This window comes from Pogona vitticeps, chromosome 13 (genome assembly GCF_051106095.1).
Source record: "Pogona vitticeps strain Pit_001003342236 chromosome 13, PviZW2.1, whole genome shotgun sequence".
Classification (NCBI taxonomy): Eukaryota; Metazoa; Chordata; class Lepidosauria; order Squamata; family Agamidae; genus Pogona; species Pogona vitticeps.
In genome coordinates this window covers 13,442,607-13,453,899 of record NC_135795.1, presented here as the reverse complement: position 1 = coordinate 13,453,899, position 11,293 = coordinate 13,442,607, and the positions used below count along the sequence as shown (strand labels likewise).

The following is an 11,293-nucleotide window of genomic DNA, read 5'->3' as shown; positions in this document are numbered from 1 at the left end:
AACACTGGAGGCATTTGAGAGAAATTTAGAGACCCACCTGGCAGATATCCTTTGATTTGTATTCCTGCTCTGAGCAAGGAATAGGACTTGATGGCTTTATTGGCCCCTTACAACTTCCTGATTCTATGCAACACATCATCTTCCCAGTAAAATTTCATAGTTTGTCCCTTTGAAAAACCAGAGGGATTCTACCATTGATTCAAAAGGTCCTCCCTCTTGGCTTGTTTAAATTCCCAGAAGTATAGTGAAGTTTATGACAAATTCAGTTTATTCTCCAAAGGCTGTAAATCTATTCCTCCCTCCCCAGGAATGTGCTCTGTGCCTGGAACAACCTTTCAGTTTCTACCTCTACCTTTCTCTCAACACGGCTCTGATTTCTAGTTTTCCACTTCACACACTGTCTCCTTACTTGTCAGATATTTTCTAAACATCAAATCATTTCCCAGTATCATTGTTGCCCCTTTTCTGGTTGTCATGAACAAGAATAGGCTTAGGCCACTTAAAATCACCAAACACTAAAGTTACTTGAGCTAATGGAACATATTGAATCATGGCCTTTCCATGGCTTTATGCCTCAATGGGAAAACACACATTTGGGACTATTTACTCAGGGGAGACAAGGGACACAGGAAGGAAACTTGTATCTGTCCTGGAGTTGATTAGAGAGGTTACTTGAATGAGGCCATTCCCAGTAGCATAGTGTAGCAACAAGTTCCAATAATTCCAGCAGTGATTATAAAAATCATCATCAAGTAGCATAAGCAGAACTTCCAGAGCTCAAGGCATGATGAAGCTGTTCCCACAAAAAACAATGAAAACTAAGTCTCTAAGTTATACTCACAACCATGTACAGAGCTCTCCATAGCAGGCAGCACACATTGTTGTTGTTTAGTCGTTAAGTTATGTCCGACTCTCCGTGACCCCATGGAGCAGTGCACGCCAGACCCTCCTGTCTTCCACTGCCTCCCGAAGTTTGGTCAAATTCATGTTGGTCGCTTCGATGACACCGTCCATCCATCTTGTCCTCTGTCGTCCCCTTCTCCTCTTGCCTTAGCATAATAGCATAGCCTAGTTTTTTTTATCAAAGCTCAAAATAATTTTGCACACAAGCCCCTGTCTGAAATTTGTCTGATTTACTCCACACTTTAGGATCTATCACATTTCCAGATTTCATCTATAGAGAGAATATATTAGTATAAAAACAAGTTTAGCCATTTTGGTCCACCAGTGATCTAACTTTGCAAATAGATTTCGATCTGGAGCACAAACTGAGTTGGAGAAAACGCAAATTGCTTTGGAACAAAATGAGATACATTCTGAAGCCCTGAATTGGCCTCCAAACTGATTTGGGGAACCATGCATACAACTAATTATGAGTGGAAATTTTACTTCCAGGTTCACGTCCATTTACGATCAACACACAAGATAATTCCACCACATCCAACTACTGGTATAATATATTGTTTATTTCCTCTATTAAATTCTGACAACCTGAGTCTGGAATGAGAAACTTTAGGCTCTTTTAAATCCCAAAGACAAGAGATTTTGGAAGCTGTAGTACAAAATGATGTAGAAGGTCAAAGATTTCCCAACCATGGGGGGAAAAACCACAGTTCAAGATGTATGCAGTGTATATTGTCCTATTTTTGCTGTTGTTTTAGACAACATAAATATTAGAATGGTGTTGGTAACATAACATTATTTATGGAAAAAAAAGCTTACCACCTCATCAGTATAAGATTTCCTTGTTGTAACGAGGACATGAAGATAACCAAACTTGTAGACACAGAAATGGAAGAGACAATGCTGTATGAATTTAGCTTTACATTATTTGGATAAGGCATCATCATCTTAATTTACAACCAGCACCCATAATTTTTTAATTTACAACTGTTACTGTACAATTGCCAGAAAACAAGTTCACTATATTCTTTCTGATAAAAATATTGCAGCTTTACATCCAATTTGTATACCATTTTTCAAAAACAAATATGCTGGAGCCTTTAAAAAGAAAAGAAGGGAAGGAAGGAAATTTAGTAAATTTTATATTTTACTTTAATCAGATTGCAGTAATTCAAAGAATAAAGAATAAAGCTGGGATGCAAAGAAGCTTATATGAAAGTGGTTGCTGGGATTCAATTCCCATCCGCTCTTGCTACTGGGTATTTTGACTCAGGCTGATGGGCAAGGGAACGCAAACATATCTGAAGCAGGGTTGGAAATCCATATGCTGGATATACACAGCCACCAATGAAGGATGGGAAGCACTGCAATCTGAGAATATCTGGTGGCCATATGTTTCCCATTTTTGATATGATAAATCATGCAGAAGCATAGTTAAGTCACAGTCCCACCTAGCTACAATTCCCCAAGTTCGTGAGAAGGAGTTTTTCCCAGATGTTAACTAGAGATTCTGGAACCTTCTGCACACTGAACATGTGCTCTGTCATTTTGCTAGGGGTGTCTGGAAGTAGTATCCAACAATTGTTTCCAGTTCCTGTGATTTTTGTATGTTTGGCTAGAATCTCAATTTCCACCAATTAAAGAGTCAGGCTCAGATTAGTGACACACCTGACATATACCTGACCATCAGGCGTGGACTAAAATTTTGTTTCTAATCTAATAATACAACTTGCAGGCATTTCACACAAAATCTACTCCTGGTGTTTATCCTCCTCGAGTATTCATTTTATCAGCCTGCTTTTAGAGTGGAACATATTTTTGGCTGCTTTTGAGCAAGCAGTTCAGAAAACCTAACATATTGTGACTGACCAGGAGTTCTACAAATGCAGCAGTGCTTGAAGACACTAAAATATTGAAATGATGGGCCCAGTATTTAAGTTTCCCATTATTTCCTGGAACAGCCATATATTAGAGGGGTTTATGAGTACAGGGAGTTCTCACACCCAGTCAGCTACAAGGGAATGAGACCCATCATCAGTGGTGGGCCTTGTAAAGAGACCATTAGGCTGCTCAAGGATGCTAGGTGTTAATGCTGACCCTTATAATTAGGAATAAATCTAAACTACACAGTTATAGCAGTCCAATACCAAACTAAATGTCTTCTACCTTATGGAGTCTTGAGGTTTGGTGATGTTCCTAGAATCCTCTATTAGAGACCCTGAGTACCCCCTCTCCTGCCTTGAACTATAGGAGTGAATTCCTAGTATGCCATTAAACTTACAAACCTCTGAATTATGAAGGATGGAGTCATAGCAGTTGAAGTGTTTGGATATGCTATTGCATTAAAAGTGACCGCTGCACACTTACCAGCTCTGCATCGTGGTCAAGCCCAATGTCATGATGCTCTAGCTCTTCGTCTCGGAATTTCTTTATTGTCTTATTTAAAAAACACAAAAAACAGTATCTGTATGTTTTATATGCAAGTCATCTGAGATGCCAAAACACACATTATTTACCGTATTTGCCGGCGTACAAGACGACTTTTTTGGCCCCCAAAAAACATGCCTCCAAGTGGGGAGTCGTCTTTTACGCCAGGTGCACTTCATCTGGGCCAGGAAGGAGCCGCCGCCGCCGTTGAGTGACGCGGGGCCGTGCTGGCCGGGGAGGAAGGCAGGCGGGCAGGCAGGCAGTTGGTCCGGATGGAGGGAGGGAAGCAGAGATGGCCATGCCTGAGCGGCCAGAGCCCGCCACCCCACGCCGCTGAGCCAGCTGTGCGCTCACTCACCCGCCCCCCGCCCGCTTCCCCTCTTCTTCCTCCTGCCGCCACCTGCCCAGCCTCTTCCCCTCTTCCTCGCCCTCCTCCCAGCCGGCCATGAACTTCCAGGGCGGGCCGGGCAGAGCCCTGGGCCGCCGCCAGCGGCGCCGCAGCAGAGCCATCCACTCTATATTTTGAGTGGAAATGTTGTGGGGGTCGTCTTATATGGCCAGTCGCCTTGTACGCTAGCAAATACGGTATTACAAGACAGGAATGAAGCCTCTGTTCCAGACTGGAAACATGGTTTGCAGCATGAACAGGCAAGAGTGCAAACAATGAATAAACTAACTCACAAAGTCTTCAAAGAGCTTCTAAAAGAGCAAAAGTACCCTTCCAGATGCGATTAGACCACAACTCTCATCTGTTATAGCCAACATACCCTCTAATTTTCAGCCCTGCTGGGCGGGGCTCCACCCCCCCCTCGTGGCTTCACCCCTGTGTGCATGCCCAACTCTGCCCCCCCCCACCGGTGCTGGGTTCTGTTGCAATCTAATGTGATTGCTGTGTGGAGGAGGAAGACAGCTGCACAGAGGAAAGCAGAGTTGTGCGCTTGCCCAGCTTGGTTCTAGCCCAGCTAGCCAATAGTGAAGGGTGCTGGAAGGATACAACTCAATGACATCTGAAGGGCCCCATCTGATCCCTAATCTTAGAACTATTACATACAGCAAATCAGCCATACACATACTATAGCAAGACTGGGGAAACGTTTGTCCAAAATGTCTACAGGACCAAAGGTTTCCAATCTCTGTGGTACGGAGAATCACCACTGCCATTTCTTTTTCTTTCTCAAGATGGCCTCTGTGAAACAAGGGCATCCATTTATCATGACAAAAGGTGATATGCATCTCTAACTGGGCTAGATCCAGCACTACCTTTGCGGGCGCGGGGGGGGGGAGAGGGAGAGAAACTTCCCCACTGACTGCAGTCCCTAACCCAACCTTGGAGGACATTCTGTGCAAAGAGAGAAGGTGATGGATTGCCTAGGGATAGACCAAGGCCAGGAAGCAGAAAGTCCACCAACTGTTCCCATCAATCCTCACCATTCGCCATGTTGGTTTGTGCTGATGGAAACAACAGCCCAACAAAAGTTCTTGGTAAGTTACATTTACATATTAAAGGTACCTCTAATAATTCTCTGTATTTGTCTGGATCTTCTTCCATGAGTGTCCTGATTTGGTTGTTATAATGCTCAGAGATGCTCTCTTCCACAGCCACTGTGCAAGCCATTGCACCTTCTTTCCCAAGTAAAGCGGACCCAGCACCTGTGGCAAATATATTTGAAAATCAAACGTTTGCCTGACTTATGCAGGGGGAATCATAACGAAGAGGAAAAACAAGGAATCTCACCCAACACAAACCCTGCAACATTCCAGAAAGGCAAGAGAACAGTTGGCCGGACTCTGTACAAGATCATTAGCTCCTTGAATTTTTTCAAGTGGTCCTTTTCCTGATTCCACATTTGCTGTATTTTAAAAAATTGCAAATATTAAAAAGATAGCATTCAGCAGCACAAGTACAATAGCCTGCAAGCAATGTCCCCTCTAACTTTCAGCTGCCGGGCAGGACTCTGCCTCTCTCTCTCTCTCTCTCTCTCTCTCATGCAAGTTGAACAACAATCAAAAATATTTTAAAAAACTGTAAGTTACAAAACAGCATTCCTGAGGCAACTCACTGCGTAAAACATTGCTGAAGAGGAAAATCTTTGCCTGATGACAGAAGGACAAGAGAGAGGAGGCCAACCTGGCCTCTGGGGCAGTGCATGCCAAAGCCTGGGAGCAGCCACTGAGAAGCTGTCCTCAGTTTCCTCATTATCTAACCAGTGAAATAATAAATTGCAGGGACTGTTCATGTTTTTAAAAAAGTTGTAGACCTACCCCAGCTGTATCAGCCATTTTTGACCTTTTTTTGGCCATGGCGATAAACACAATGTGAAAGAAATATAGACCAATCTTAACTATTTTATTATTTATTTATTCTGCTTTGGTCAGACCTCACCTGGAGTATTGTGTCCAGTTCTGGGCACCTCAATTCAAAAAGGATGTTGACAACCAGGTTTGTTTTTCAGGGGCTCCAGAGGCTAAGACACAGAGCAATGGTTTCAAACTACAGGAAAAGAGATTCCATCTGAACATTAGGAAGAACTTCCTGATGGTCAGAGCTGTCCGGCAGTGAAAGAGGCTGCCTTGAAGGGTGGTGGGGTCTCTCCTTCTTTGGAGGTTTTTAAGCAGAGGCTGGATGGCCACCTGTTGGGAGGACTCTGATGGATGTTCCTGCATGGCAGGGGGTTGCACTGGGTAGTCTCCGTGGTCTCTTCCAACTCTATGAGTCTATTTAATTATTTTTAAAATATCATATTTATATAGTGTTTTTAAACCTGTTGTAAGCCACTTTGGGTCCCCTATGGGAAGAAAAACATCATATAAATAATTTAAATTAATTTTGTTGTTATTATTTAAGTAATTTAAATAATAACAACAAAACAGCTGGGGGGGTCACATACAGTTCTAGGGCTGCATTTTGCCCAACCTGGCTGTGCGGGGGTCGGGTGGAATACAACTTCTTCCAAATAAAGTATGCAGCTCCCGGGGGGGGGGGTGTCTGTTTTTCCAGGATTCAAGTTCAGTTCATGAGCCTTCATCCAGCCCACCAGACATTGACCCAGGTTGATCTTGGCCACTGTTGACTCAGATGTAACAAAGAGACACAGCATACTGATGGCATCTTGCCCCCAATGACCACTCCATACAAATACAAAAATCACAAGGTGATGATTGTGCCCTGTGATACCTCAGAGCACAGCCGTGAAGGGGGAGAGACGTAATTCCTCAATGCCAGCTTCTGGAACCAACTCAGTAGGTCAGAGCAGAATCTTTGCAACGCAGTGGCTCATATCCAAACGTCACAGAGCAGTTCAAGAGGATACCAACATCAATGGTAACAAAAGCCACTGAGACAGAAAGCAAGGACAATGGGGTTGCACTCTGTCTGGCCCACCCTCACTAATGGTTTTATCCATTAGCGAAACAAGACAGAGTCTGTCTGTAAAGCAGGCCTGCCCTGAACCCAAACTAAACTATGCCAAGAAAATGCATATTCCCCAAGTGCTTCTGCAGCTCGCCACCAACACCTTTCAAGAATTTGTAATCCAATGGTAGTTTTTACAGACCACTAGATTTAGGCTTTTTCAGGAGGAATTGCAAAAGTACCTCTTTCAAGGCAGCTAATGCTGCCCCTTAAATCCAGCCCCCACTATTAATTTTATTAAGCTATGATAGGTATGTGGTTGGCCACAATACTGATAAGTATCTTTTTCACATCATCAGGCATCAGAATCTGAAACTGATCCCAACTGAATAACATGAAGCACTTGGACATGTCTTTAGCACTTTTTCCTACCTTGGTGTTAACATCATTATGGAGAAAACTTATTTTGTCCTCAAAACACTTATGGAGATTCACTGCATTTAATTTTCAAGGTCAACCTTCAACACTTTATTTGAGGGAGGTGGATTATAATTACTCTGGTACTACTGTTGCTATGAAGTAAGCTGGCAGCCTCTACCAGGAAGTAGCCTGGCCATGACAGTGGGACTACTTTGCCCCATCACATCCAAACACCGTTCATGCTGAGGTGCAAAAACCAGTTCAATAACATATTCTGCCCTGTGTGTTGAGCCAACTATACGTACTGAAACAACTCAAAAGTTTCCTTCAAGGCCATTATTCTACTCCTTCAGACACAATGTATGGTTTGGATCAAGCCAAAGTTATTTGCTAGACAGAATGCAAACAGGATTGGGGGAAGCATTTGAGATACAGGAATCCAGGGTTTGTTCCTGATCTGTCAAGCTAAGGCCTGAAGAACTGGGAATGTTATGTCTAAATACAGCTGCACATGTCAGTCCTACAAAACCAGGGCACAGTACGTTGTTCAGTAGCTAGCTTTACACACATATTCTACTGCTGTAGGCATCCTTCAGTCTTTAAAGACTATGGTAACATGCTCTGAATAGAGGTCTTGGAACAGCATCTAGTGTGGCTGAGGAGGCCAATTCGAGAGTGACATCCCTTCCACACTGAAGACAAATACAATCTGCCCCCTGTCCAGTTCCCTGATTTATCTGGTTTCGGGACTGCCTCTTTGCCTCGGCCTGCTGGACAAGGGTCTCTTCAAAATGGGAGCGGCCCCACTGCACCACCTGCCTCCAGGCTGAACGATCAGATGTCAAAGTTTCCCATCTGTTGCAGTCCATTCCTAAGACCTTCAGATCCTGCTTACAGATATCCTTGTATCACAGCAGTGGTCTCCCTCTAGGGCATTTTCCCTGCACTATATTCTATATTGCCATCGTTTAACATTTCTTTTTGAGAAGATGCAAGAGGAATCAAGACTGCACGCATGCACACATTTTCCAAATATACTTACCTGAATAATTGGTCCTACAGAAGTTCTACCCAACACTGCCATTTGCCCTGCATAAATGCGGTTAGCACCATATTCTCCTGCATGATCCACTCTGATTATGCGGTCAAGAACTGGCTTATTGATGTTCTTCATGGTTGCCCCTGTACTACAAAACCTGCAAGGGGAATATATGGATTGCAAAGTCCAACATCCTCTGGCACCTGCCAAACACAGAATATTTTATTTATCAAATTGACAGAACAAGCATTCCATCAGTCCTATCTTGGATTTGGGAGTTTTGTCACCAGACTTCTTTTCCTATTTTTCAAATCTCAAGGTTCCACCATACCTGTCAATATGCTCCTTCTGTACCTAAGTGGTGCTGTGTTGGAACATACCACTGACACTCACTTGGCTGATTATGTGGGAATGTAGGCAGGCCATTCCTTTAGAACTGATAAATTAAGGAAGATGGTTTGTAATACAATGGCCAGAACACATGCTTTGTCTGCAAAACATTGTAACTTTAACTAAAAGGTAACATGTGAAGGGAAAAACCTCTGCTTAGCTGCCACTGCCCATCAGATTAAACCATAGGAATACAGACAAACAAGTAATCTGTATTTGTAACAACACGCTAAGTGTCACAAGAATGGGCTTTTGAAAAGGAAAGGAAAGGGAAAAAAAGCAGCACCAGGCAGAATTCCTTCTTCCATCCCTCATTACAGGATAAGCAGAACTCAGCACCACAGGATGTTTTCACCTCCAGACTGAGCCTCAGAGTAGGACTTAAGGAGGCTCAGTATCAAAGCCCCACAGGCACCGCAAAGCTGACTGGACAATCCCGGCCCGTCCACCTCTCTGTGGCTAAGCGACCTCATCGCCTGCTGTGAAGATTAAACAAGGGGAAAGGCAAACGGTTGCTTCCTCGACAACCCCGAGCCTCTCGGGAAGGAAGGACCGGGCGCGGTGGGCAAGTCAATGCGCCTCTGAGGATGCCCGGAGCGCCTTCCCCCTTCCCTCTCATCTAAGCGCCACTGCATCCCCGACACAACCTGGGATGGAGGGGCCTCTCTCTCTTGCGGCTGCTCAACAGCCCTGCCGGCCCAACAGGCCTATCCCCCCCCACACACAACGGCCCTGCAAGGGAGGACGGCGACGGAGAATCTTTCCAGGGGAGCAAAATGGGGCAGAGGGAGACTTAAAAAGAGAGAGACGGCGGAAGAAGAAACGGGCAAGGGAATCAATGTCCGGATATGTCGGGGGAGACCGAGAGGGCTGGCGAGCCAGACGCGTCTGTCTCCGCCCCCCCCCGCCCCCCAATATATACATCCACACGCCGTACCACGAAGTAGCCCCTTCCAGATCAGGGCCGCGGTCACCGCCATCTTTTTTTTAACCCTGTGTCCGCGCAGAACGTATGGGCGCAAAGTGATGACGTCAAACCAAATACCCCACTCCGCCCCACCCATCCCTATAGGCAGAAAGGCCTTGTTCTTTGTACGGAGACTCATTTTGTTCCATAGAGGTATAAAAGTAGAGCTACAACGGCTGCGTACTTCTGGGTTGCAGGGGGGGGTGGGCTGTTGGGCCAGGAACTTCTCTATGCCCTTATTACATTCGTTCGTTTTTTTGATTATTAGGAACTTTGAATCTATCGTCTGAGGTTTCATTCAGGATGAGATTGTGGTTATTTCTACATTATATTTCATGCATTAATCAGCTCCCCTAGTACCAGGATGTGTGCGCTGTCGGCATTGTTTGAGTCCAGGTAAAAAAGAACAGGTACTTATGATTTCAAATTACAGATCCCATCGATGTCCACAGTGCTTGGCATTGCATAGGTGCAAAAACATGGGCCTGAATCATAGATCCACATGATTTCATATGATCTTTAGATGGAATCCTCTCTAAACCACTAGCAGACCATAGATCCCATCTGTGTCCACAGATTGATTGTTTGTTTGTTCAGTCGTTTAGTCGTGTCCGACCCTTCGTGACCCCATGGACCAGAGCACGACAGGCCCTCCTGTCTTCCACTGCCTCCCGGAGTTGTGTCAGGTTCATGTTGGTCGCTTCGATGACACTGTCCAGCCATCTCATCCTCGTCCCCTTCTCCTCTTGCCATCACACTTTCCTAACATCAGGGTCTTTTCCAGAGAGTCTTTTCTTCTCATTAGATGGCCAAAGTACTGGAGCCTCAGCTTCAGGATCTGTCCTTCCAGTGAGCACTAAGGGTTGATTTCCTTCAGAATGGATAGGTTTGTTCTCCTTGCAGTCCAGGGGACTCTCAAGAGTCTCCTCCAGCACCACAGTTAAAAAGCATCAATTCTTCGGCGGTCAGCTTTCTTTATGGTCCAGCTCTCACTTCCATACATCACTACAGGAAAAACCATAGCTTTGACTATTTGGACTTTTGTTGGCAAGGTGATGCCTCTGCTTTTTAAGATGCTGTCATGGTTTGTCATTGCTTTCCTCCCAAGAAGCAGACGTCTTTTAATTTCGGGGCTGCTGTCACCATCTGCAGTGATCATGGAGCCCAAGAAAGTAAAATCTGTCACTGCCTCCATATCTTCCCCTTCTATTTCCCAGGAGGTGATGGGACCAGTGGCCATGATCTTAGTTTTTTTGATGTTGAGTTTCAGACCGTTTTTTGCACTCTCCTCTTTCACCCTCATTACAAGGTTCTTTAGTTCCTCCTCACTTTCCGCCATCAGAGTGTTATCATCTGCATATCGGAGGTTGTTGATATTTCTTCCTGCAATCTTAATTCCACAGATTACAGTACAGAAATTATGAGTCCTTCAGCACATGACTTAGCAGTGGCAGAAAAAACATGGATCCAAATGGCTCTACGCAACTTATTTTTGTGTAGAATCCTAACTGAACTACTGTCCAATTACAGGCCTCACCTGTGCACACACACTACCATACAGACATTCTGGGTCCTTCTGTTCATGGGTTTGCAGTGATGCAAAAACAAGAATCCCAGGAAGTAAATAGCCAACATTTGTTGTTTTGTGCTGACAAGTTATAATTGATTTATTATGACCATGATAGGGCTTTGGAGGTAAGTAAGGTATTACAATCTCCCTGGAAAAGACCCTGATGTTGGGAAAGTGTGAGGGCAAGAGGAGAAGGGGACGACAGAGGATGAGATGGTTGGACAG

The 11,293-nt window shown here is 44.5% G+C and overlaps 1 protein-coding gene across 2 annotated transcripts; it reads right to left on the bottom strand.

The window, feature by feature from the left end:
- Positions 1 to 1,445: 1,445 nt before the first annotated feature.
- On the bottom strand, positions 1,446 to 9,605 carry COQ7 (coenzyme Q7, hydroxylase). 2 transcript variants are annotated; one of them, XM_020802994.3, is made up of 6 exons: positions 9,469 to 9,605; positions 8,145 to 8,298; positions 5,066 to 5,180; positions 4,841 to 4,980; positions 3,271 to 3,339; positions 1,446 to 2,001 (listed from the first exon to the last, which is right to left on the bottom strand). In XM_020802994.3, the coding sequence occupies exons 2-6, from the start codon at positions 8,274 to 8,276 to the stop codon at positions 1,924 to 1,926; spliced, it is 534 nt and encodes a 177-aa protein (XP_020658653.1). In that variant the 5' UTR covers positions 8,277 to 8,298; positions 9,469 to 9,605; the 3' UTR covers positions 1,446 to 1,923. The 2 variants fall into 2 exon arrangements, with proteins under 2 accessions (XP_020658653.1, XP_020658652.3); XM_020802993.3 differs by having other exon boundaries at positions 8,145 to 8,344; positions 9,469 to 9,581.
- Between the last annotated feature and the right edge of the window lie 1,688 nt (positions 9,606 to 11,293).